Raw genomic sequence first — 27,951 nt, forward strand, 5'->3', positions numbered from 1 at the left:
TATTAACTTGCCTATAGCTGACTTGGTATGTACTGAATAATTACTTCCATGCTTCCAAATTGAGAGTTTTGAAGTAAAGTTTTCAATTTGATAGCTGCCTAAAGTTGTATTTTCCTTTAAGCATTTCCCATTTCTTGCATTCATTTTCCATAAACTTCAAAAACTCAGGAAAAAAGCAAAAAGAAAAAAAGAAAAAAGACAGAAAATAATCCAAAATTCGAATTCAAAAGTACATAACAGGGTGGGATATTTCATCATCTTAATTGAGAGATTGCTTTCAGCACAAGTCAAATAATGTTTAGCATGGAAAATCCATCACAGACAATTGCCTAGCATACAACTATATTGACAACAGATTTCAAATATTTTAAAATATTTGCATTTATTTAAAGAAATGACATTCAAAATCAAAGTTTGAATTGCTTGAAAAAGTGTGCACCTCTTTAAAAGGAAATTGAAGTCACATTCAAAATCAAAGAATCGCTAATGCAGAAGATCAGAGATGTGTTACTACTAAAGAAAGTTAGATCAAAATTGCAAGGTCAAAAGTCATTTATCAGGGTGCACCCATATGAAGTGGACAAAGAGGACAAGTTTGCAATTGACAGATTGGAATTTGTCCAAAGCAACGGAGCCTTTGATAAGAAATGTCAAAATTATAAAGGCATGGAATGGAACTTTTGCTGTTTTTACTTCTGGATTTGATTTTGTAAGTTCTTTTCAGCATCAACGTGTCAGATCACACTCCATAATCCATCATCAGGACATTAGTGATCTTAAGGAGGAACGGAACTTGTTTTCTTCACCTCTATGCATTTGAAAGAGAACAACTCTACAACTCAAGTAAAAAAACATATATTGTTACCTAAAAATTTAAGTTTAATGTTTAATTTTAGTAATATTTAAGTTTACAAAGTAATAAAGGTTGACCTTACATATTTGTGTGATGAGCACACACTTATATTGGGTGGGTGGGGGTGAATCAATATAATACAATCTTTTACTTGAAACAATCACAATAAAATCAATTTCACAATATCAATAACAAGAACACAATATTTATGTGGAAACTCTTATGGGAGAAAACCACGACAAATATTGCTTATATAAAACTAAATTACAAACTTCGTAGCCACCAACCTACTGGAGACACAAATCCCCACATTTTGTAGGCACCAACCCCAACATCTAAGCACCAACTTAGCAAGAGACACTAATCTCTTCTTTAGGAAACACAAACTTGCTTATATTGGGTGGGTGGGGGTGAATCAATATAATACAATCTTTTACTTGAAACAATCACAATAAAATCAATTTCACAATATCAATAACAAGAACACAATATTTATGTGGAAACTCTTATGGGAGAAAACCACGACAAATATTGCTTATATAAAACTAAATTACAAACTTCGTAGCCACCAACCTACTGGAGACACAAATCCCCACATTTTGTAGGCACCAACCCCAACATCTAAGCACCAACTTAGCAAGAGACACTAATCTCTTCTTTAGGAAACACAAACTTGCAAACAAAGTTCCACCTTATGAATGTTGTATATACAAAGTATGATGGACAACTCAATCTTTTCAATTCATATGCTTCCTTACACAAATCTGGTTATAATATTCTTCTCTCTGTTCTTGTATTTTGCTCCTTCAATGGATGATGATTATATATATACCTTTCTCACAAATCTGCCTTGAATCCCTTGATTTAATATTTAGTCTTTCATACAAGGTTGTGGTGTACATATGATACAATTGTTTATATTCCACACTCTCTTCTTCCAAAATCTGCTTGAATGATATCAAATTTATTCCTTGCATTTCTTCTCCACAAAATCTTATATCTTTTAATATCCTTTTGCATGAAGAGAGACATCCCTTAGAAAAGAGAAAACCATTTAATAAGACATAACTCTTGCTTATGTTTATCACTGCCCTTTGAGTCTCTATTAATTTCTGTCTTTAATAAAGCTTAATCGCTCCCTATCATTGTTGTTTTTCTTCTTAACATATTTCCTGCCTTATATCATTGTTAATGACTGCCTTGAAAATCATATTCAATTGCTTCTTTTTAATAATTTGTCAATCGCTCACTTCTATTTCTGATCCCTGCCTTTAATATCAGTCACTGCCTTTGTGTTTAAAACATTGGTGCATTCAAAACTTTTAATTATCCTCAAATTGATTAAACTTCTACGCTGCTTTTTGTTTAAATTTATCGCTTCCTTTGGAAGTGTAATCTCTGCACTAAAGGAATAAGTAACCACTGCTTTTAAGGTCATAAACTTTGTCTTCATAAACTTTGTTTTCATAAACGTTGTCTTCATAAACTGTCTTCAATCAACTCAAAATGATATGATCTTGCCCCTGAATCATTTAGTGGCCTTTGGCCTTTATGTGATGTCCTTCTTTGATATCAACAATGTGGTGGCAGTGTTTTCATTCTTTGAATTTAATGACAATCCCGTCCATTTGGTTTGACATCAGTGACAATTAATCTTCCCACCTTTGACATCAATGACAATATGCCCAACATTGTTTTGGGAAGATTTTTGGTCCAATGACACCTAATTTTCAAACCCTAACCATCCATATTATGTCCCAGCCTTTTAGCATTTATGAGTGTGAGCACTAAGGAACACATTTGAGGACATTCACAAGAAGAAACACAATAAATTGACTCAAAAGCACTTCAATAACCTCGTCTTTGTGTAGTACAACCTTTATACACGTGTGAAGATGGAGGCACCATAAGCACATGAGATGATCGACCTCAATGGCATTGATTTTCAGACTATATTACAGAGGATATGTTGTCCATGTTTACCACAATTGATATTACTGATTTGAAGGCAAAAGAATTTACATCAGATAAAGAACATTTGACTCATAGGTCGGTAAAGTCTTGTATGGACTTATGCAAGCTCCTTGAGCCTGGTATTTTAAAATCGATCAATATCATAGAGATTCCGATTTCAAAAAAAAATCTGAACCATCTCTATCAAAATCAATAGTGGTAACAATGATCTTGATTGTCTATATAGATGACCTTGTCATCACCGCAATAAATGCTGTTTTTATTGACCAAATAAAACATGTTATATGTTCAATTTTTATAATGATTTATCTAGGTCCACTGCAACATTGTCTAGGTAAAGAATTTTGGCAAATTGATGACAAAAGCTTTGTACCAAAACTAATGTCAAATCCAATATCTACACCTATGGAAGTTGGGATCAAACTCACAAATAACAATACTTCATCATTAGTCAATGAAATAGTGTATCAGCGATTGGTAGGTAGTTTGATTTAACTTACCGCCACTAGACTAAACCTGTGTTTTGCTGTCAGTTGTCTTTCTTGATTTGTGTCCAAGCCTCAAGAGGAAAATTGGCAAGCTGCAATGTAATATACACCCTTGTTTTCCTTGTTTTCTGATTTGAGTTTCTTTTGGAAATGCAGAGAGAGATGTACAAATAGATATTGCAATAATCTTACTTGCAGTAATGAATTAAACAAAATTAATCTTCAGAAAACACAATATTCAGGAATACCACAATCAACAATATTTTCAGAATTGGTTATATATAACATCATATTAAGCACTACACAGATCATCAAAATACTTTATGTTGTGTTGCGCACACACACACCCCGTCTCCGACAGGGACCCCCTTCATTTCGCTTGCTTTGCTGGAATTTTGTAGCAATTCTGTCCTGTTGAGGGCAGAAGGGAGAGAGGCCTTGCATCCGAGTCTGAGTCTTTAATCATGATACATCCTTTCAAACATAGAGAGAGTCAGAATAAGCAGAATAGGGCTTCAATTTGAATATCCCTGAGGAGGTCATTTAGGTTTTGAGTATTGAGCCATAGGGCATTAAGAATTTTCATTAGGTCTGAACTTACATTGCACCCCAGGAGAGAGGGAGCATGGGGAATAGAGCATAGGTGAAGTCGAAAAATGAGGAGAATAAGGTGAATAAGAGAAAGAGGAGAAAATAGAATTGAGAACTCATCCAAGAAATAAAGAAGTAAGGATGCAAACCTACAAGTCTGAATCAATCTGAAGACCTGCCTCTTCCAAGATTTTGGAATTGGGAATGCCTAAGGATTAGGATGAAATGAAGACAAGAGTCAAGAAGTCCAAGCTAAAATACGAATCAGACTTAAGGGTGGACAAAATTCAAAGTCAAAAGGCCTAAAGTATTGGCCAGTTCAGACTTGTGAGTTTTGGAATCGGATTTTGCACTCAAAATAGGAAAAGTCCTTAATCCTATTACCCTTCCTATCACTGAGTTTGCACCTAAAACTTGCATTTCTCTCCAAATTCGGTGGTGGAACACAAAACCAGATTAGTTTTATTCCTAAAAAGTTTCCCATCACCGAATTTCTGACAAAAACACCTCAAAATTGGGTGGTTGCAGTCAGATCAAGAATGAGTCTTATTCCTATAAAGTTTCCTATCACTGGGTTTTTGACCAAGTCATCCCTACATTTGGTACCTGCATTTAAAAAGGGAATAAGCATTATTCCTAACAGTTTTCCAGACACCGACTTTGAAGGTTAAACTGAAGATGTTGTCAAGATCCAAGCTTATAACCTTATGCACCATTTCGAAACAGAAAAATCTCCATGACATTTCATAAGCAGATTTGAGCATCAAAGTTTTGAGAAGAAATTCATGAAGTGCAAATAAGTTTTATGATCCAAAATTCAGTGTTAGGACACAAATCAGAATAAGGCTTAATTCCAAAAAACCTTCCAAACACCGAATTTTGGCACAAAAACCCTCTAACTCGGTACTTGCACACAGAACCAGATTAGTGGTAATCCCAAAAGCATTCCCAACACCAAACTTTCACCAAAACCACCTCAAAAATTGGTGGTTGCAGTCAAAATAGGAATAAGTGCTATTCCTAAAAGGTTTCCTAACACTGAGTTTGGTCCTTAATCCTTAGCCTTTCCAAAAAGCAAGCTTGTGTTTGTTTCTAATCTGATTCCTATCATCGAGTTGGCAGTTCCAGAATGCTTCAAAGGTCTGAGATTTGGTCTGATTTTCCTGATTGTCTTCCAAATGCCGAGTTTTCCTAGTGGCATTCCAAGCACTGAACTTCTAAACAGCATTACTTTAGCCAAGTTTTACATTGACAAATCAAAATCCAATATCAATTCCTTATTCCACATGGCTGTCTCGGGTCTGAATTTCTTGATCAGCTTCAAGTGTCCGAGTTTTGTGCAAATAAGAAGTTTCAAATTCTAATAACAGTCCAAGATGTGAATTTCCAAAATGCTTCATGGCAAAGCTTCCCAATCTGCTTCTTAGATCTGAGTGCCAACTACAGGTCTTGGAGGAAATCCATAAAACTTCGAGGAAAGAGTGAGGGGGATGAGTGATTGAGTCACATAAATGTGATTAATCCTTGAGGATTGTAATAGTAATAAAACTTATTTGTCTATGTAGGATGAATGACACTAAAAGGACTCGGAGAGATGAAAAGATTGAAGAGATAGATACCACCAATGGAGCCAAAAGATAGAGAATCCAGCGCACAACTTGAAGATATGATCATGAGGAAGCAGTTTGAAGGAGAACCAAGGGAGATGATCAGTCGAGAGGAAAATGAGTTAAAGCCCTCAAGATATTGATTCCAACTATGTCAGAAGATTACCACGATGAAAAAGATGATGTCTTTCTAAAGAAGATTGAGAGAAACATGTTCACAGAAAAGAAGAATTTTGTAGACTCCTAGAAGTATCAACAAACATGTGCCAATCAAGAACATGCCACAAAGATGGGGACGGAATGTTGAAGACCACTATCACAGTCCAGAGGGTGACATGTCCAGATTTTTGGAAAATAGTGATTAATCCAGAACAATCCTACAAAGATGCTAAAGACAGTATACAGAAACAGAGTAAGGATAGTTGGATGTGAAATAAAATATAATTTGTTGTACAAAGAGGAAATTTATTTATTATAAAATAATAATATTTTGGCTCAAATAAAGCAATAATATAAAGCCAAGTATTATTATTCTCCCAAGAAGGTTAGTTATTTATCCAATTGGCAGTTTTGTCCTTTTGGGACAAAAAAAGTTATTTTGCCTTGGGAGGCATGTAACTTTCGTCCTGTAGTGGGTTGTTAGAAGGTGGTCAGGATTTGGTATAAATTATTAAATGTAGTTGTCTAGGGTTTCTCGAAGGCAGATCTGGGTCATTGGATGGATTCAATCCTGGCTGTTGATGTAAAATGTAATATCTATAAAAGGCCAGTGCCTCTCTCATTGTATCATGGTAGAATTAAAGTTGAATAGAGTTGAGTAGGAGTTCTTGAATAGGAATTGTTCTACCAACAGTTGAAGCAAATGAATAAAGCATTGAAGTATGGTGTTTTTTCCAGTTACCTTCTCCTATTTGCATGGTTTTTTTCATCAAAATTAGTTAAAGTTCAATGATTTAAATGGTGAACTATGAGGATATTTGATCGATTTCTCGTTCATACCATTGGAGATTTGCTAATTGTAAGTTCCTATGCATGGTTAGTTTGAGCCTATTATTTCTATCAGTTTAATTGTGGATGTTTGTTTTAATTGCGCCAAAATTTGGTATCCAAATGAATGTTCATTATCTAAAAATCTTTCATTTTCCTTTGAGGATCGCACTATTTTTGTGACATTGTGAGTTTATCTCTGGTTAAGCAGGAATTAGTTTTATGTGAAGTCTGTCTATCTACAGCATTAGCCATTACTATCATTGGCCCTATATTCTCTGAACCCTGTCCTTAAGCTCTTTATTTTAATTAGTCTGAGGAGTGAAGCATCAATTAGATTGCGATATCAAATGCAAACTAGCTTGTCGGGTATGTAAGTCCCTTTGTGATTACCAGCAAATCACATCATCACTGAGTTATCCTAATTTCAGTCAAGACCTGACATTCGGAACCTTGAGGTTATCTTGTTTGGGCAGTCAGAAGGCATAAAAGATTTCCTTATTCAAGAGAGAATAGGATATATTTTGTAAATTTATTCTATATATTATATTCTGTACTATAAACATTGGACATTTATATTCTCTTTTTTAATCTACAAGTTCTCATCCTATTTTCTAATTTTTGTGAAGACTATTGATGTAAACCATAGATTAATTAAACAATTTTTTGCTGTCATTTTAAATTAAATGCACTTAACATCCCATTGCATGAAAGACAAGAACTAGATATAGGAATTTAGATCAAATAAGTTTAATTAAAATCAATTGCTATATATATATATATATATATATAACCATAGGATGTGCTATAAATAACACCTTAAGCAATGATATAGTGCTTGACCTGCTGAAAAGTAGATGGGAACCTTTAAATTCATGCGCTCCCAGTAGTCATCCAGCAATATGCAAAGCTCCTACATACATCAAGAAAAAGAAGTTAACTAGATGCCTCCATCTTTCGATCAAAATTCAAATAGATCAGTTCAGTCAGTTTTTGGCAACAATGTGCATTTCTTCAGAGACTGGCAGATTTAAAGATAATATTTATATATGTACATGACAAATGCCTTGTTTTGAGATAGGCTTTGAACATTAAGCACTTAATCAAAATATATATGAGATTGGTCAAATTCAATGAGCTAGAACAAGCTTTAAGCTCCTATATAAAACTGACGAGTATGAACAATATAGTGTACATTTTGCCTGTAGATGTATCAATTCAAATCAAGAATAATTGCTAATTTGTTACCAACAGCAAACAAGTACCATGTAAGAAAATATTTTGGGCATCATCCGACAATGTAGGAAAATGGATCCCATCATACATTCAGCAGTCCTATGTTGTTGTCCAGCAACATATGGCCATATAAGGACATGTCGTAAGTGAAAAGGGCATCGAAGGATTTTATTATGAATTTTAGGTTCTAAGAAAGCTTTCAACATGGATAGTCACTTGCTTGGGAGTATAGTCAAAGGCAAGTGTATAAAGAATTTTTACTAATTTAAAAATGTTGAACAGCAATTAGCAATAAATATTCAATGGTTTCTAATCCCAACGAAATACCTCAAGAAAGCTACAATACCCCCTTGGCACCTCCTTAGTTAATAAACGAGGATGTGCATCCTTCTCCTATGGGCTGCCGTTAGTCTTAAGGGTTGCATCAGCATGCTAGTGATTGATAGTAATTTTTTAATTGTTCATCTCTGCTGGTCAGCAAATAAAGTAACTAACCCAGTGAGCCACCATTAACATTTAATGCATTTATTAATAATTACAATGACACTAATTAATAATACATTTAATCGATAGATATCCGCTGAAATAAAAATAATTAACCAACAACAACTAAATCCGTAGATATCATATCAGTTCCAGCACTAATAATGCACAGTAATCAGACTGGAAAAATCAGAAATATTTGAAAATAACAGCCAAATTTGAAGATTCAAACTCTCCATTTGCTTGCAAATCCAAATCATTTCCATGCCCAAAGGATATGAGGGATTTTATTTCCAAATCCAAGATTGAGTTTAAGAGTGTTTTTGTCCTCTAGAATAGCCTACACCAAGGTTTTTTGTCTTTTGAGTACAAACTTGAAATTAGAACTTGTAACATGAAGAAGATAAATATTAAGCCTTGATTTCTATTTTATGAGCACTTTGCCTTGGGCCCTCCACTTATTGTAGTCATTATTTCTTTTTCTTTTTCCTTTCAAGTATTTAAAAATACTTTTAAATTACATCCAAGGAATGCTTTTTCAATTATATTCTGAATAAAGAGTTATATTTCTATGATCTTTTGAAAATGAAGTAACTAAGTCCACTTAAAATATTATTAATTTTTATTTTGAAAAAGGGACATGACAACTCTTCTATATTATTCATCGAGGCAAGGGACATCATGTAAGCAGCCACATTTTGTCCCATGCTTTCCAGCTCCCTGAGATTCTCATATATAAGTAGGTTTGTGTTTGAAATTTTTTCTCTTGTATTTAAAATCAGTTGATTGTGGCCATTATAGCTTGACGTATAAAACTCGGTTATATACCATAAGACTTGCTTCAAGAATTCTTTATGTCAATTTATGTTTCCTATTATGTGTAAGGTATACAATTTTTGGCACAGTTATTTGGTGGGTCTGTGGCCAATTTTTATCTAGCCAATCATTAAAAATGTATTTATTTTATTTTATATTTTATATTACTTTTGTATTGTTGGTTAACAGATTTGTCATCTAACTCTATATTGTTACGCCCACGGAGATGACAAATGTAACCACAGTTGAATCAGTCTAACAAACTATTTACTGACTGATTCTCTGCTTATTTTACAAGGTGGCAGCTACCTTCTAATGATTTTCAATGAATAAATATATAACCCATATGCTTTTAACCAGAAAGCAAGTAAGGAAAGAGCTTTTAACCAAAAAGCTTTGCAAAGGCATTCACAACACTAACTACTATTTTTTAGGGGGGTTTTTCAGATTCTCAAATAAAAGTCACTACGAAACACCATTCATAGTTAATATTTCATAGTAACTGAAATTTCAAACAATCCACCACTTCAATATAAATTCACCAACTGACATCCATTTCAAAGAATAGAAAAGCATTCACACACCATAATTCAAAGATTACAAATATATGAAAGCCACCAGTAGTCCTTCTATATTAAAATAGCAGATAACAACATGCATAAAAGTTTTTGCTCTTATGAGAAAAACAAAGTTTGCCCAAACGATCCTAACTAGAAACAAAGTCCAGATATTTAAAACATGAAAGATAACAGTAGAAAAATAATTAAAACATTGAACATGAAACCGCCACCACCTATTCAGCTCCCAGTTCACCATCATCGACAATCTCCACCTCCTGCTCAACATGTGCCGCCTCCTGAGATTTGATCCTTTGTCTGTATTCGCAGTACCTGTTCATAGCTAGCTCCATATTCGAGTCCTCTAGTACAATAGTGATCTGCAACCTTGTTTTCCACTTCGCAATCAACCCATCAGTAGCAGCTATGTTCTTGTGCATCTCGTCCATCTCGGATTCAAAGGTAGAGGTGTGTATTTGTAGGCGACCCAATGCTTTAAAAGATTCCAAAGATATGCTTTGAGGGTCCCTAACATTCTTTTGATAATTGTCTTTGAATTGACGCATCATTTCACTAAGTTCCAACACATTCTCTTCGAAATTGTCCATAAGGTCAACAGAGACATGGGAAAACCATAAGCCAGGGTTTCCTTCTAACTTTCTAACTAGGCCCATTGAGAACACATCATTAACGTGGGAAAAAAACATGTATACCCTTCTGCAAGGTTAGCTGAGGAAATTTACGGTAAACAGGTGCGAAAACAGGTGGAAGGTGATGTAGTTCTAAACTTGGCCAAGCAGACTCTTGACTAGCTAGGATGTAAACAAGATATGAGCACATATGAAAGACCAAGGACTGGTAGAAATTCCGCAATTGCTCATTCAAATGAAAACTGATGATGGAGGCCTAGTTAATGAAACTTTCAGGAGCACAGATAATAAGAATGAAATGACACATCCAGAATTCGAAAAATTCAGTGGAATTATTACCCACAACACGATGCAAAAGAACTATTATCTCTGCAACTTCATCTTTGAAATGCATTCTTTTAAGCTTGGTGGGCAGTTGAGACTTCCTCCCTTTTCTGGCTTCAACCAATTCCTAGCTATACAATTCATGCAAAAGTCTCCATGCGCGCAGAAATATTCCTCGCCAGCTGAAATAGACATATTCTCAGCAGCTTCTTTTTAAGGGAGGCACAAAGCACGAGAAACGCTTTCAGGGTTAATTCATGCGACTACCTTACCACCTCCCGCCCGAATTTCCTGAGTATCAAGATTGTATCTCTCAGAGCAGGCAACAACCAAATCTGTGCAGGGAACGGCAAATGGGAAACCAACTATAGAGGCCAAACCACAATGAACAATTTTCTCTCGCAGCAGAGTTCTTTCTCCTACTTCTAGCTCTTGCAGAAAGGTTTCAAAATTCAACTACTCCATCACCGTGTCCCACGCGCCTACCCATTGATTTTGTATTATACTCTGCATGAGAATGAGCTAGATGATACACTTAGAGAATTCAGAAAAATGGAGACCAGTTCAAAAATCATCTGCCACCTCGTTCGTGTACTTAAATGATGTGACATGCCTTAAACGCCGCATTTACTTCGCCTTTTTAAACGGTCCCTTAATTTGACGTGTTCTTGCTGACAAGGCAAACAACGTTAGTCCATATAAAACCTAACACACAGGCGGCACCCCGAAACCTAGGAAAGATTTGACAAGTCGCTCAATCGGGGAAAATGCGAACTAATGAACCTATGGTTGAGACTTGTGAGCTTTCTACAGCCCGCGAGCGAGCAACCAAACACAAGATGGGAAATATCAGGCGATCGATCGAGGACTTTTAGAACTTTCCAACTTCGCAACTAACTTAGAGAAGGGACGCAACATACGACATTACTTTGGGAAATCACCAAGCCCACAACTAAAGGGTAACGATTTCAAAATTTAAATTAAGGGCAACAGGTATGACATATTTTTGTTGACAGGTGATGAGTCCAAGTTTGGCAAGTCTCTCAATTGGTTCTCTCTAGCTAGTTGCCATCACAAGTAAGTGTTTGAGTTTTGGTTCAATTGAACTTATGAGGTTCGCAGAGTGGTGCAGCGTCAGCATGATGGACTTACTCCTTGTGTCAAAGACTCATAGTGTGGTCGTAATGTTGTTGCTACCCTCTATTTCAAAAAATTTAGGAGGCCACTACAGCTATTGCAGGTGGATTGGAGGGAGTTCTAACTAGGATTTGGTTTCTTATCGAGTTGACGATGCAGTTTATAGTTTTAGACCTGCATACTTGTAGTTTTGAGCACTCACTGACATCTGTGCTGACAGTTGTAGGGGATCTTTGGGGCGTAGTACAACTATCCTTCACTTCCATATGGGCGGCGTTGAATCGGTGCAATCATTTCATTTTTATGCAGGATGGTTTTTGGAGAGGAGATTGGAATGGTTTCTTTTGGAAGATAAGCAAGGTGTTTTTTCTATTGCCCAGGATCGTGATTGACAGTGAGTTTGATTTCTACTTTCTTAGGAAATTCAATTCTAGTTTTGATTGTGTTTCCTCAATGGGGTTTTAGGGGATGAGAGTGCAATTTGAGTATGATGGTTTACCAATCATGATCGGCGTGGCACAATATCAACATGGTGGTTTTGTTTAGAGTTTGATATAGTTTCTGCCACGCCCTCCCCAACCAACATTCCCATTTCGACCTATTGTTCCAACATTATATCCCCACAAACTCTAACCTTGTGTCCACTCATCTAATAAATGGTGTCCAGCCTTCTATAACTCCCATGGAAATCGGTTTTGCAAATGTGACAACCAATGCTTGTTGCCCCTGCATTTTCAACCTGATTATTGCTGAAAATGGTGACAAATTGTAGCAAAGGGACTTTTGTAAACTTCTAAAGAGACAATGAACGGCATGCAAAATGGTTTGTTGGTGTTGCAACAGCACTTCTTTTTGGATGTTCAGAAGAATGGGAACTCCCAACACTCCTTTTAACTTCCCTAGGGTTCACTTCTTCACCATCCATATCATTGTTGTCACTACTACTTATTTACACCATAGTTTTAAAACTCGGCGACTCGCCGCGGACTCGCGAGTCCTTTGGCGCCGCGAGTTGACTCGCCTAGGACTCGCGAGGCGAGTCCAAGCGAGTCCCTGCGAAAGACTCACGAGTCCTTCGCAAAGACTCGTGCGAGTCTTTTGCTCGGACTCGCGAGTCTTTCGCAGGGACTCGCGGGCCCAGAAAAGATGCCCATGAAGGGTTAAAAGTGAATTTTTTTTGTGTTTCACTTCATTTTTATTTTTGTTTGGTTTTAGCAGGTTTGTAGGGTTTGAAGGAGTAGAGGGAAGAAGAAAAAATCAGCAAGAGAGATCTAGGTAAGGATTTTTTCTCTTTCTTTTTTTTCATTTGAATCATTTCATTGTTTTGAAACTCAAAAAAATCTTGAAAAACAAGGGGATATGCTGCCAAAAAAATTTCTATTTTCTTTCCTAAGTTATTTCCTCATTTTTTTTCTTGTTTTTGAATGCTATTTTTCCCAAATGATTCATTGTCATTTTTTTTGTTGATTTTCCATAAAACCCTGCTGATTTTTTTTTTCATGTTAAATCAGCAATGGCAAGTTCAACTCCAAGGGCAACCCCAAGGTCAGGAAGACAAAGAGATAAAGCATGAAAATATGGCATTGCAGGAAGCAAAAAGGGGGAGGTCACTTGCACCGAATGCACAAAATGGATGACTGGTGGAATCAATAGATTAAAATACCACCTTGCACAAATATCTGGATATGGTGTGGAGGCATGCCCCAAATCAACTCCTGAAATTATTAGAGAGATGAATGTCATTCTTGCTGAGAATGATATGCATAAGGAAGAAAGGCAAAAAACAAGAGAAGCCATGGCAGCTGCAATGAATCCCACATTGTCCACTTCGGGTCCCATTGGTCACACTCAAGGTCGTCAGTCACTTTCATCTTTTGGTGACAATGAAGGTGAGGCTAGTGGCACTCCTGTTAGATCGGACCCTAATTTTTTTGTACCACGCAATGTTCCAGGTGCACAACCTTCACTTGAAGGTACGGGATGGAATAAAGAGAAGCATGAACAAGCACGGATAGCAGCTTCAAACTTTTGGTTTCACAATAATCTATCTTTCAATGCAGCAAACAATGTGTATTGGGAAGGTTTTGTTAATGCAGTAACAGTTGCGGGTAAGGGGTTTAAGGCCCCAACAGGTGATGACTTCAGTGGGCCATTGCTAGAGAAAGCTGTGAAAAATACACAAGGTGTGGTTGATGATCAGAAAAGGTATTGGAAGAGAAAAGGATGCAACATTTTATCTGATGGATGGACAGATGGACGAAATAGGACTCTTCTCAACTTCTTGGAAAGTCTGTTGATGCCTCAAATGAAATAAAAAATGCAGAGACTTTGTGTAATCTGTTGGATGGTGCGGTTCAGGAAGTTGGAGTTGAGAATGTTGTCCAAATTATCACGGACAACGCAGTTGCATATGTATCTGCAGGTAGAATGCTTATGGAGAGGCATCCTTCGATTACATGGAGTCCTTGTGCTGCACATTGCTTGGACTTGGTGCTAGAGGACATTGGGAAGATTGGATGGGTGAAGAAGGTGGTTGAAGATGCAAGAAGTGTCACCAAATTCATCTACAACCATACTTGGGTGCTTGCTTTGATGAGAAAACACACAAATGGCAAGGACCTTGTGCGACCTGGAGTGACACAATTTGCTAGCCACTTCATCACTTTGCAGAGCATTCTTAGTACCATTCCTCATCTTAAGCAGATGTTTGTGTCAGATGCTTGGTTGGGGTCTGCATACTCCAAAAGACCTGAAGCAGAGAAGATTGTGAGCATTGTTTTTGATGAAGGGTTCAATAAAAGTGGAGAGGAGTTGACTGCGGTAAGTAACAAACACAAAAGTAAAGTTTATACAATCTTGTCTATTTGCTGATTTTATTTTTTAAGGGTTGATTTTGTACTAATTTAAAATTTGTTTTCATTTTTTTAGGTGACAGAACCTTTGGTAAGGGTTCTTCGTATGGTGGATGGAGAGGGCATGCCAATGGGTTTCATTTATGAGGCCATGGATAGGGCCAAAGAGGCCATTTCACATTACTATCGTGGAAATACAAGAAAATGTGAAATCCTTTGGCGCATCATTGATCGTAGGTGGACAAACCAACTCCACCAACCGATACATGCCTTCGCCTACTTTTTGAACCCGAAATTCTACTTCTCTGATTCATTTAGGGCTGATGAGGAGGTCATGGCAGGTGTTATTACATGCATTGATAAGATGACACCTCATCCTGAGTTGAGAGACAAGGTTCTTGATGAGATGGAGGTGAGATTTGACATTTGCAATTGCTCTATCTTTATTTATGAATTCGGAAATGTTCATTATTGAATTTGAGTTTGACACTTTGACTATCTATTTCTGAATTTGGAAATGTTCATTGTTCAAGATCTACAAAAGTGCAAAGGGGAGACTCTTCTCATCACAACTAGCAATTGATAGGAGAGGAAAACAACAACCAGGTAAAAAATTTAGTAACTTAGTTCAATAGTGCAAGAAAAAACCTACAAACTTGATTGTTACATTTTTTTCTCAATTCTAATATTTCTAAATGTTTTTTGTAGATTTATGGTGGGAGAATTATGGTGCCGGCACGCCTAATCTTCAAAAGATAGGTATCCGTGTTTTGTCTCAGCCATGCAGTGCTTCTGGGTGTGAACGAAATTGGAGTGTATTTGAGAGCATTCACACAAAGAAGAGAAATAGATTGTCACAAAAGCAGCTCAATGATCTAGTATTTGTTCGGTACAACCTTCGCCTTCGAGTTAGACAAGTGGAGGGTGTTTCACATGAGGCCATTGACTTGGATGAAATTGATCCATATGGTGATTGGACCATGAATGAACAAAATGATGGTGATGATGTCCTCCTTACCGAAGAAGAAATTGCAGAAATAGAGAGAGGAGCAGCACAAGATGCAGAAGGAGCAAGATTGGATGAAATGGAGGATGAAGATGAGGACGAAGATGAGGACGATGATGAGGACTTTGACTTTGAAGAAGAATCATCTCACCATTTAGATACCACAACACCCACTGTTACTACTTCTAGCTCAAGGCCTGAAAAATTGAGCTATATTAGGAAAAATACAAAGAGGAAGATGTAGACTTCTCTTTGGTTTGTTCATTCACATTGTTGTTTTTCACATTTGGAGTTGGACTTGGACATATCATTATATGTAGTTTTGTGAACATTTATATACTTATGCTGCCATTATACATTTTAGAGTTGAAAGTTGAAACTTGAATATGCTGCCATGAATGATGAAATTTCAAATATTGTGTGTTTGTAGATCATATGAAATGTGTAATGTTTCAATTATGGCACTTATGTTCTCTAAATGCATTAATTTCTTTATGTTTTTTTTGTAAAACTACGGTTTTTTTTTTTGCCGAGTCTTTCACGAGTCTTTCACGAGTCCGAGTCTGAGTCCAAATTTTTGGTTTGCCGAGTCCGAGGCGGGTCCGAGATTTTCAACTATGATTGACACTACTTTACAAGCTGTTAATGCAATAAAATAATGGTTTTGTGTGAGCACAACTTTAAAATTAAATAAACAAAGTCCTTATGTTTTATGAAAAAAAAAAAAGCATAATTGACTAATATAGCATGATAGTACCAATTTAGAGCCTACCTTAATGGTTGGAAATGTCATACAAATCGTAGCCTGTTCCTTCTTCTAAAACACTATTGTTGAAATCAAAGCTCCTAAGGCAAGAACTTAAAATGAGATGTAGCTAGAAGGTAGAAACTGAAAGAGAAACCTTTTAAGTTTTAACTGTGATAGGCACAAAGGAATGGATTTAAGAAATGTTTATATTTTACTTTCCAAGCATTTATTGGTGGGTAAGGGGCACAGAGGGCTTCTGGGACCCCACGCCCCTTTTAAAACTATTTATTTTCTTAAATTTAAGTATATATTGAAAACAACTAAAACTGTCCCTTCTCCGCCTGGGACACTTACTCATCCAAGGATGATCGAGGAACATTTCAGTCATCTTTGACCATCCCAAGGATGGCCAAACATCTCACAAATGTTTCCTACTTTGCCATTTTAGAGATGACTCGCGACTTTGAAAAAATTTGGGGATGGCCAAGGGACATCATTAGCTGTCCTGCCATCTTAGAAACACCATGGTCAGGACACTAGTTTTAAGGCTAGGGATGCATGCACATGAAACACAGAAAGAAACTAAGAAAACAAAAGAAAAATCTAACTAAGAGGCATCTACCACTGTATGAATAAAATAAATAAACCTTTTGTATTAATAGGCCAATCCCAACAAAAAGACATGATAATGCAAATGTGAAAGTTTTTTCTCGAGTTTCATGCATAATTGGAACATCAATGGAATACAAATATCTATCCTCTATCAAGAGATTATCTCCAAACATATATAATTAGTATAAAATGGGATTGTACGTTCTTATATATAAAGCATATATATGATTCAAGAGAGGAAACAGCCTTAATAATCTCTAGTTATTTAAGATTTTCCTATGCTATTATTTATTCTAAATTTGAGGATGAGCAACAACAATAAATTCAAGTATAATCATCTAGAACTCCAAGTGGCAAAAGATGACATAAAATCGCGTTAAAGCTCTAGATTTTAATGATATTAGCAGCTATGCAATTTGTGGAACAGGACTGAATAAATAAATAAAATTGTATCTCAATCATTTCTATATAGAGTTTTGAATTGCAGTTTATGAGCATAATTACCAGTTACATAATAATGCAAGTTAAAGTCAACCATTGGAAAAGAATAACAAAGACCTAAGTTAAAACAAGGAAATGAACTTCAAAGACATAAATATTTTATGGAAAAAAAATGCAATTCACTTCTATCTCTAAACCCTAATGAGGAGATTCTCAAAAGAATTTTCTTGAAATAGCATTTTCAGATTAGATTAAAAAGAAAAGAGGCATTGGCCTATGGACTAATAGAAAAGATGTATGCATTAAAACATAGTGGCATTGACATTCAGTATCAGCAATAGTACCTGTGCTCTCCCCAATGCAAAGACTGGAATGAGAACCTTCCCCCCTGCAGCAACGCAAGTATGAACCTGCATGACAGAAACATAGAAACATGTGACAAGAATAGAAGAATATGGAATTTTTATAGCCATAGGACTATAACAACGACAATGTCTTACCCTAAAAAATAACACAAAAAGTGAACCTGACTAACCGTATGCCACAGAAAATTGTTTAAAATTCAGACTCAAATATGAGCAAGTTTGTGGTGAGGGCAAATGAAAGTTTTTGACAAAATATATGTTTGGAAATGATTGACCAAACACAAAATTTAGTAATGAAAATTGACTTTAATACCATGTGATTTGCATGAGGGTACAAGGAGAAAGTAAAATTAGTTTCAAAGAAAAGAAGTTTTGCAAACAAATCACGGGTGGACGGAAAATCCCCAAAATAACTGCAGAATTTCCCCTAAAAATACAGGAAATCAAAGTTTACTCAAGATGTATGTGTGTATGTATTCATGTGTCTAAGTGTTTCTGTCCATGTGTGTGTGTGTGCACACACCCACACACATCAGCACATGTAAAGGTGAAGGTAAAGGTGGCATTTTAGGTTGCTGGCAAGCGAGACATCAATACGGTGTATGAAATCCCCCCTTGTGGGTGCCTAAAAGTGGATTTTTATAGCTAGCTTATTTACTGTTCAAACTAGGTGTGAATATTCTGTACCTGCAATTTTTGAAACTCTACACCACACACACGCACACATATAGATATTCATGCATACCTTTTACAAATAAATGAAATAACAATAGCAAAGACTTTGTGATTTCCGATTATGCTCCACTAAATAGCGTATGGACTGTGTTGATGCGGGAAAAATACTGCTACTCTTTCAGTCAGCACAGAATAGAATGCTAAGTATCCTATCCTCTATTGAATAAGGAAATCCCTAATGCTGTTCGGACTGATCCAAGGGGATAACCTCAAGGTTCCAACTGTCAGATCTTGACGGCTCAGGATAACTCAGTGATGATGCGTTTTGCCAGTAAACACGAGGGGACTTACGAATATTGCAACTAGCTGGTTTGCATCTGCTGATGCCTTCATTCTCGAACTGGGAAAAATAAAAGCAAAAGAGATAGGGTTTAGGAAGCCTAAGGACAACGATAGTAACGGTTGATGTTGCGGGTAGATAGATTTTGCATATACTAGTTCCTGTTTGGCCAGAGATACACTCACAACTCCACAAGAATAGTGAAGCTCCAAAGGAATAAAGGATTTTCAGACTGTAGATATTCATTTAGGCACCCAATTCTGGAGCAGACGGAGACAAACACCTACAATTGAACTAAGAACGATATTTGGTTCAAACTAACCATACATGCAAATCTACAATCAGTAAATGAACCTAAAATCACATCAAATACCCTCACATTTCACCATTAAAATCACTAAACTCTAACCAACCAGATGAAGAGAAACCATGCAAACAGAAGAAAACAAAATGACAAACACCATACTTCAATGTTTATTTCTTTGTTTCAACTACCACTACAACAATTTCTTTCCAGCAGTCCTATTCTACTTCTACTCCTAATTACATCTACTTCTAATCTTCTAACCTCTAAAAATCTAACTATCTAACCCATAGAGACGGGACTCGCCTGGACTCGCCTAAACTCGGCGAGTCTGAGCCCGAGTCATGCTCGCCGAGTCTCTGGGACTCTGACTCGGACTCGTCCGAGTCAGGCGAGCAAACTCGCCAAACTCGCCGAGTTTGGCTCAAACTCGCCGAGTTTGGCTCAAACTCGCCAACCTCGGCGAGTCCTGAGCCCCAAACTCGGCTATTGGTTGGGTTAGTAAATGACAAAAAAAATACATTTTAAATGTTTTTTTAAAATGAATGGTATCGTCTTTGTTCACTACAACCTTCGCCTGAGAATGAGAAAAATTAGGGTTACAACATGTCAGCCAATAGAAAAATAACACCCAACACCTTTATTAAATAATAAGTTTTTTTGGCCTCGCAGGGCGCTGCCCCCAAACCCCCGTCGAAAAATATGGGGGGAAACTGCGTCGATAGAAGTAGGGAAAATTTAAGCTCCGAGTCTAACACTGATTGGATTGACCAGGCAGATATAGAGGCTGAGACTGTAGCCATGGCAGAGGAGGAGCAAAGAGCACGAGCACAGACAGGAGATTCAGAGGCAGATAGTGACACGTATGTTCCTGATGTTGGTGAGCATGGCATGGTGTCACGGGGAGTGGCTATGGCTATTGAATCATCCAGGACCTACCTTAGACGCCTTTGCAAGGGGTCGGGGTCGGAGGGTGCAAGCTCCTCTAATCCATAGGCTTGTAGTTGTATTTACCTTTGGTATTTGTATGAAACATTTGATGATGATCATATGTTGACATGGATTTTTCATTCCATGAGTTTTGTAATATTGTATACATTTGACAATATTTATATATCTATGTTTGTTATTTCCTTCAGCTACAATTTGCTTTTATGCTTATGTGATTGATGTATACTTGTGTATGTAATCAAATGAGCCGAGTTTGATGATGTTATTGTGTCTTTAAGGCGTATTCAATAAAGGGTGCCTGAAACAAGTTTTAAATCTTTAAAAATCTCTAAATTTCTTGAGTTTTTCATTTTCCCGAGTCCAGCCGAGTGTGGAGCCGAGTCTGATGCCGAGTCCCGAGTCCGAGTCCGAGTCGGCCTTGCCGAGTCCGAGCTGAGTCCAAGTCCCGTTTCTTTGATCTAACCCCTTAGAAAGAGAGAGGCATCTGCCTTTTATAGATTTTACATTTTGGATTAAAGGCCAAGATTGAAACCATCCAGTGACTATGATCTGTCTTCTAGAAGACTGACAACTTTAGCCCATGCCTAGTAATTCTCATAACTTTCCAGCTACCCCTTTCAACCACTTCCTCAGCTACCTACAACTATTTTACATCAATTTTGCAAATCAGGTAGCTAAGAAATAACTAACTTGTGTCCCCTTTATTTTAAATTGCATTAAATGGGGCCCAGAGGTAGCCATTTTACAATAAAGTACTCGCTTTTACAATTAAACTCAATTTCTACTACTTCCAGTTGTGCATTTTTTATTCTGCATACTCCTATAGCATTACTTTGAGCTTTGTCGATGCCCTCCAGAGACTCCAAATGGCATTATTTCGATCTCGACTCTACAACACGTTTTTCACTACTCTGTGATCATTATTTTGATCCTGCGCGCTACATCTTCATCCTCCAACTTGATTTCAATCACATCTTCAATCCGTGCTCCAAACTCCCTCTAAATCCAGCACGATGTTGTTGCGTCTTGGTGCCATTCATCTTTGCCGAACTTGATTTCTTTGGCTCTTTCCAGTGGCAGTTATCTACAAAAAGCAAGTTCAACCTGAATCAATTAACTTGGAATATTTAAATAATTGTAGCAAATATTTAATGCTTTCAAGGCAATGTGGGGCTTCATCGGTTAAATGGAAGACTCCCTTATTCAGAACATCTGAATCCCCATTGCTCTTGCTTTGTTTTGGCACTTCTGACGAGGTAGATTGATATTTTATTATGTAAGGCACGATGACAGAAGCATATTGTTTTATGTCATACGAATTGTATTTAATCGATCCCCCTTTATACAAATTATTTCATTGGCATTTTAGGTGGATTTCGATACAATCTTCGGGCCTTTTGAAATGTGATGTGAAGACCCCTTTGATGTTAAAACACCAAATCCTTTAATGTTTTTCACTTACTTCGACACTTTAAGCATTCCCTCCTTCGTGGTGCTCTCATTGGCATATTCCTTGGCAAATGAAGACCCCATTTTACTTTGACGCCTAAGACCTATTTAATGCATTTAGCTCGGGTTTGAATTTTTGCTTTGACTTGGTTTTGCACTAAGCACTCACAAGCTCACTATTTTTATCAGCTTAATAAAGGCTTTGGTGGGTGGGGGCGAAAAAAAAAATGACAAAGACAAACCCTCATTTTAATCTCATTTTCATACCTAGGAACTCCAGCTACTTATTTTCCTTCACTAACACTTTAGCGCTTAGGAGTTTCTCGGCATATTTTTCGGCGTATGCAAGCCGTTTTGATCTTTGGCTGGGAAGGAGTCGAATGTTTTATTGGGTCATGAGAGCCTTCGGCGATAATGCAAGTCAACTTGACCTTTTAAAATGCTCACACCAAGCTCAATATTTTTATTGGCCTTGTGAGGCACGATGATAGGTGATTTCATTTGAATACGAGAAGATATCTGAATTTTATATTGCCCTAAGTGTTTGCTTTTCGGCATTTTTCACAGGCTTGGAAGGTGCGATATAAACAATTTCGATAGACTTCACTTGCCCCAAAACCTTCGACTTTCTCTTTGATTTCCTTGAAATGAAATTTCAGGGGATTGCACTTTCAAGATGCACTAAGCATTTCAGGATTATTTTCGCGGGCAGGCTGGACAGGATTATTTTCGCGGGCAGTAGAAGGCTCACGACAACAAGAGTAGTGCATGAAGTCTGAGACTTTCTCTCTCTCTCTCCCCTATGAAGCAAGCTAGGCGGGGTCCCTGTCTAAGACGGGGCGTGGAGGTGCAATGCACAACAAACTACATGGTAGATTCTCTTGGATTCACTTCAATTGTCAATATGTCAGCACACAAGATGGTAAGGATCTAGACATGAGGCCTTTTGGACTTCAAGACGGGGACAAGTTGAGCTTTGTCATTTTTTTAAGAGAACAATGTTGATAAGGGTGGGGATTGATTTGTTAAAGAGATCTTTGGAACAATGGCAGCTAGCAGTGCCACTTTTGGCAAGGCCTAGATGGGACTTAAGTGTCCATGCCAAGAAAAAAACCGGCTTGCAAATCTTTTCTTTTTGGTTCCCTGAAAATATTCTTTTTGCATTGCAAATACAGAGTGCACTGCAGGAATTGGAAATTGATATATGGTGAAAACTTGTTCAACTAAGAACCTATATAACCAAGTGTGACAGCCTTGTATGTTTCTCCTTGATTTAACAATCAGTAGCAGGGCAAGGACACTCAATGAGATGCCAACAACATCATCAACCTATCTGGAAAGAAAGAACCTCCTTCAAAACAATTGTGTTGGGAATCGGGATAGCTAGTAGTATATCAAGGTTTAGACATCAAAGCATGATTACTAAGGTGGGTGTCATCATGTAGTGATCCACCCCGGACCTTAAATGCAAAGTTCTGATTTTCTTGGAAATTTTCTAATTTCTGATTTTTTTGTGTTTTTTTGTGTAATTTTCTGTTTTTTTGTGGTTTTGCAATTTTCTGATTTTTGGTGGGTTTTTTTTATTCTGATTTTCACTTTATTAATTTTGAGGGTTTTAGAATTGATAAAACAATAGTACAGAAAGTCTGATAAAAAACTTGCAACTGAAACACTAAATGAAATTTCAAAACTAGGTAATATCAAAATTGAAACTTCCCTCTAACCTTAGAATCTAAAAGTTGGAGCTGTTAGTTTCTGGTTTGTCCTTCCTCCAGGCATAGTGAGACATTTTCAGGATTAATTTCAAACGACAAATCTGCTAACCAACACTCCTTAAAAATAGGAAACTGGCTCTAAGCTCCTGAAACGCCACAAATGACCCCCTACAAGGTCCTCCAGCCCCAGAATGCAAATCTGACAGCTGGAGATGAACTGCGAAGAGTCACTCAGAGAATTGGCACTCAATGTGCCCACTGATACAACCATAATGGCCTCCGATCCATCCCATTAGCCTACGGAAACCCAAGTGATATATGCTAATCCACAAAATTGAAGGTGTTGCATGCTGAAACTGAGATGAAACTGAAATACTATTGACCAACAGCCAGAAATAGCAGTTGCTATAAATAGTAACTCCTAAAAATAGGATCTTCCAAAAATGGAAACTTACTAAAAATAGTAAGTCCCTCAACTGGCCAAAAGGTGCCCAAATTGATGCTTCCTACAAAATAGGAACTTACTATAAATAGTAATTCTTGGACAAGTTGTCCAAAATCACCCCAGAAAGTGTCATCCATCTCCTCTGATCTGTCTGAACACATCTACAAATCAAAAACCTCACCTGACTATACTGGTACCAACCCAAAGACTAGCACTGTCTGAACTGCAAGAGGGACTAAAAATGGGGACACTACACATCAATGCCTTTTGTGTTGTACATGGGAGAGAGGATGGAATTGACCACTCTTCCAAACGTGCTATACAACTAGAGGTGTTTGGGGTTGGTTACAAGTTGAATTCAATTTCACCACTATTCTATCATTGTGAAGACATGTTCTTAGGGATGTTGGTTCTCAACTTTGCACACCAAGATTCGTAAGATAGCCAGGGGGGTTGGGTTTCTCACAATCACAGTGATCTTCAAAGGGAGTAGGGAGATCCAAGCCCTTAACAAGAGGGTGTAATGTCCCCAAACTTGGACCTTACATCACTAGTACTTATTCAATTTTGTGAAGTCTCTAAAAGAGACAAAATTACAAAATGAATCAAAAGGTCATTAAAGGAAGTAGGCAACGAGGGAACAACAATCATATCAAGGAAGGATACAAATGATGTGCTTACAAGGAGATCGATTAGTGTTGATAGAATGAACAGATTGACCAATTATGAGAAGATAACATCAATACAATATACATTATAATCGACATAAAGGAAGATTAATAATCCAACAACTTATGTTATCAAGTTAAAGACAAGGATTAGTTACTGATAATAATAGAATTAGAGAAGATCGACCATCAAGTGGTCATTATAATGCAGCAAGTCAGATCATAAATCTATTGACTGCGATTATAGAAGACATTAGTGCCAGTAATAAAGAGGAGCAACGATGTGATCTGCAAGATAGCTTCAGGTTATACCAATATCATGATCAGACTCACATGATGACTATGAAAGCGATCAGTATTCTACTAAAGACCAGAATTGATTAAATGCAACACTAGATCAGAATAATAGTACGAATAAGATCAACTATGATAAGAGAAGACTTACACCATGGCATGGCAGGCCAAGGATGGGTTGATCTAGTGGCAAAGAAGGATCAAGGAAACCAGATCAAAACATAGACCATCACCACCTTATCGCTGTCCCAAGGAAGCAATACAGATCGAGGGAACCAGACTCAAAAGTCTTCAATGAATTGCTGTCCAGGAGGAAGAGTGTGATCCATCTTTGTGAGCAAACTAATTAACAAAACACAACATAATGAAGGGGCATGTAAGAGTGACTACAGACTAATTGCAAAGAGATGTGATAGTGAGATACAACTTCTCACATCAAGCCTTATAAATAGTTATTAAAGACCATTGTGAGATCCTCCAGAGATATCGATTGCGTTTTATATTATTTCTTATTCCAGTTTGGAAGAGCTCGTGTGAGCAAGGCCGAAGGCCCATTATCATGTGCATGAAGCCAAGGATTATACCAGACAGAGCACCAATACAATGCATATTTCCCAAGTCATAATCAGAAACAGTAATCATTCTACATCACTGTAGGTGATAGAAGAAGATTAGCAGCACATTGTTATCACCATATCAGACACAGTGCTCCATAGCATTATTGCTATCAGCAAGAAGAAGGATCATAGCATACACCTCACGTTGACACGCCAGAAAGAGCAGAGATCTCTCTATACTTCTGCAGATAGGAGCATCCATAATTTACACAATTCCTCAAGTCATATCTGATACACCAGAAATCTACATCCTATCCACAGATTGTTATTTGGAGAGAATATTATATATATATATATATATATTGATTTTTGAAGTCAATTGTCCCATATTCCTGAATATTAACATCAAAAGGCATTACAGAGGGATCCCCTCTTCTACATTTAGTTTCTACTTATCCATGGGGGGTTGTCCCTAAAGTTCAACATAGAATGAGTTCATTCAAATTTAAAAAGGCTCTGCGAGTGAACTGGACTCTCCTAGTGTTAGGATACCTGATTCAGCTATCACTTGCATGCCTTTATCTGCTAGGATATAACATGACAGGAGGACCAAATGCATATGGAAACAGAATATTATGTGCCATCAACTTTGGGGGTTAATAATATTGATCTAATGCAATATAACTTGGGTACAAGATTGGTAGCATTGCTGATTTTATGAAATTATAACCTGAATGGTGCTCGGTGGATTGTACACCATATCGATATGAATAAGATGGCGGTTTTTTCTCAGTTGCTATTTAAATTCTTATGTGTCTATGCATTGTGTCACCTCGTAAGTGTATGGATGTCTTGGTATACGAAGCAAGGAAGTCTCAGGCAAATCTTAAACAGGTTAACCCTGTTCTTTCCCAGTATCCGAACGTCTTTGCCTGCTAGCTGGTCAAAATACCAGACTTGACAGATCCAAACTTGACTTGGGCTCAAGAAAATTTCCAAACGTAAAATACACATAAATTTGTAAAATAATCTTTAATAACACAAAAAAATGAATTTAAAGAAGCCATAAGTTGTTTTTGCTTCATTTTTAGATCAGAAAACAAGTTCAGTGCACATCATAGGGTCATATAGTTATAAATTACAAATCAGTATTATTATTTTTACAAGTTCTATCTGTGGAAAACATGGACCCAAAACAATTATTTTGTTCTTTTTTTCAAAAAAAACAAAGGCAAGGCTTGATGGCGACAGCCCCCAGCAGGATGCCCCTTGCGAGAGTCTGGGTACAAAGCTCCCAATGGGTCAAGGGGAAGAGTCCAACCACCAATCTCAAATTGATGCCTTCAAGAACACAGAAACCTTCAGATTTGTGGATTTTTGACAATTCTGTCAACATGTTTTAGGAGTATGCTATTATGGGTGAGTTTTTAGCATTGATTCACAAGTTTTCAGGCAACTTACTTGCAGACTTGCCAAGGGATTTTGCCTCGTCAGTTGACAAGTTTTTCAGCACATTATTTAAACTATGATTAGAATCTTAAATCAGCAGACAGAAAGTAATCTGGCATTATTTTTTTCATAATTTAAATCTTTTAAAGTTTACAAGAGATTCAGAATTACATGGGGATTAAATTAAATTGGTTTGAACAGAATCATATTTCAATTAAATTGAAACCCTTATTATGCAAGAAGGAAAGAGTTCATGCAAATTTTAATCAACTGTGTGCCTATCAGACTGGTGCCTACACCCATTGGGCAAAATATTAGTGAAGCCGTATCATAATAAAGAGAATTCACTGTAAAAGTACTTGTACTACTCAATTTGCATCACACATCATCAGATCTCTAAGAATTTAAGATAAACATTACTGACATTCACACTCAATAATAATTTCATATTAACAAAGACATTAAAGAAAAGCAAAGCATCTTCAAAACTAGAATTGATACAAACATCATCGTATATTGATTTGAAACATATTTTTATGATGAATCTTCAGAAGGCCTATCCAGTGGTCCAGCCTCTCAAGATAAATAACTAATTACAATTTGATACATAGCTAACCAAATAACCCAGGGTTCATGAGAATCAACCCCATTCAACATTCACTAATCCAAGCAACTTTTATCTAACACCTAACTATACAGACCTGCAAAACTGAAAACACTTACTCCTATGATCTCTTACTAGATATAACTCTTTGGCATCCAGACTAAAAACAGAGGAAAAGATCCTAAGCAAGGAGAATACCTTTCTATTCATAGCAAGGAGTACAGTGCTTTGTTACTTTTACAAGTTGTGACTTCCCTTTGCAAACAAAACTAAAAGGATACCAACATACACAGTTAGAAACATATTTCAACATTCTGACATTCCAACTGTGGGTACACATGAAAGCATACATTCTAGACCTTATATACAATATTAACAAAAAGTAAATGATCAGAATAAATGTCCAGTGTGCAAAGCACGTGATGTAATGTCAAGGAGTACAGTGCTTTGTTACTTTTACAAGTTGTGACTTCCCTTTGCAAACAAAACTGAAAGGATACCAACATACACAGCTAGAAACATGTTTCAACATTCTGACATTCCAACTGTGGGTACACATGCAAGCATACATTCTAGACCTTATATACAATTTTAACAAAAAGTAAATGATCAGAATAAATTTCTATTGTGCCTATGCAAAGCACGTGATGTAATGTCCCCTTACGTTAGTTCTTAAGACTTTGGGATGATCAACTCAAAAATCAATTGCAAGAGACTTCTTGTCAAAAACACAAAATCTTTATGAATGCTGACAATAAATATTTAATAAAATG

General features: G+C 36.8%; 1 protein-coding gene across 4 annotated transcripts in view; it reads right to left on the reverse strand.

Annotated features, from left to right (window-relative positions):
- Positions 1 to 27,951, reverse strand: part of LOC131045184 (cleavage and polyadenylation specificity factor subunit 3-II) — a 135,807-nt gene that overhangs the window by 62,253 nt on the left and 45,603 nt on the right. For all 4 annotated transcript variants that reach the window (XM_057978721.2, XM_057978735.2, XM_057978729.2 and 1 more), the window contains 2 exons: positions 17,707 to 17,772; positions 7,344 to 7,413 (listed from right to left, as the gene is read on the reverse strand). In XM_057978721.2, the coding sequence (XP_057834704.1) occupies positions 7,344 to 7,413; positions 17,707 to 17,772 (136 nt within the window). The remainder of the gene's footprint in view (positions 1 to 7,343; positions 7,414 to 17,706; positions 17,773 to 27,951) is intronic.

This window comes from Cryptomeria japonica, chromosome 3, assembly GCF_030272615.1.
Source record: "Cryptomeria japonica chromosome 3, Sugi_1.0, whole genome shotgun sequence".
Classification (NCBI taxonomy): domain Eukaryota; kingdom Viridiplantae; phylum Streptophyta; class Pinopsida; order Cupressales; family Cupressaceae; genus Cryptomeria; species Cryptomeria japonica.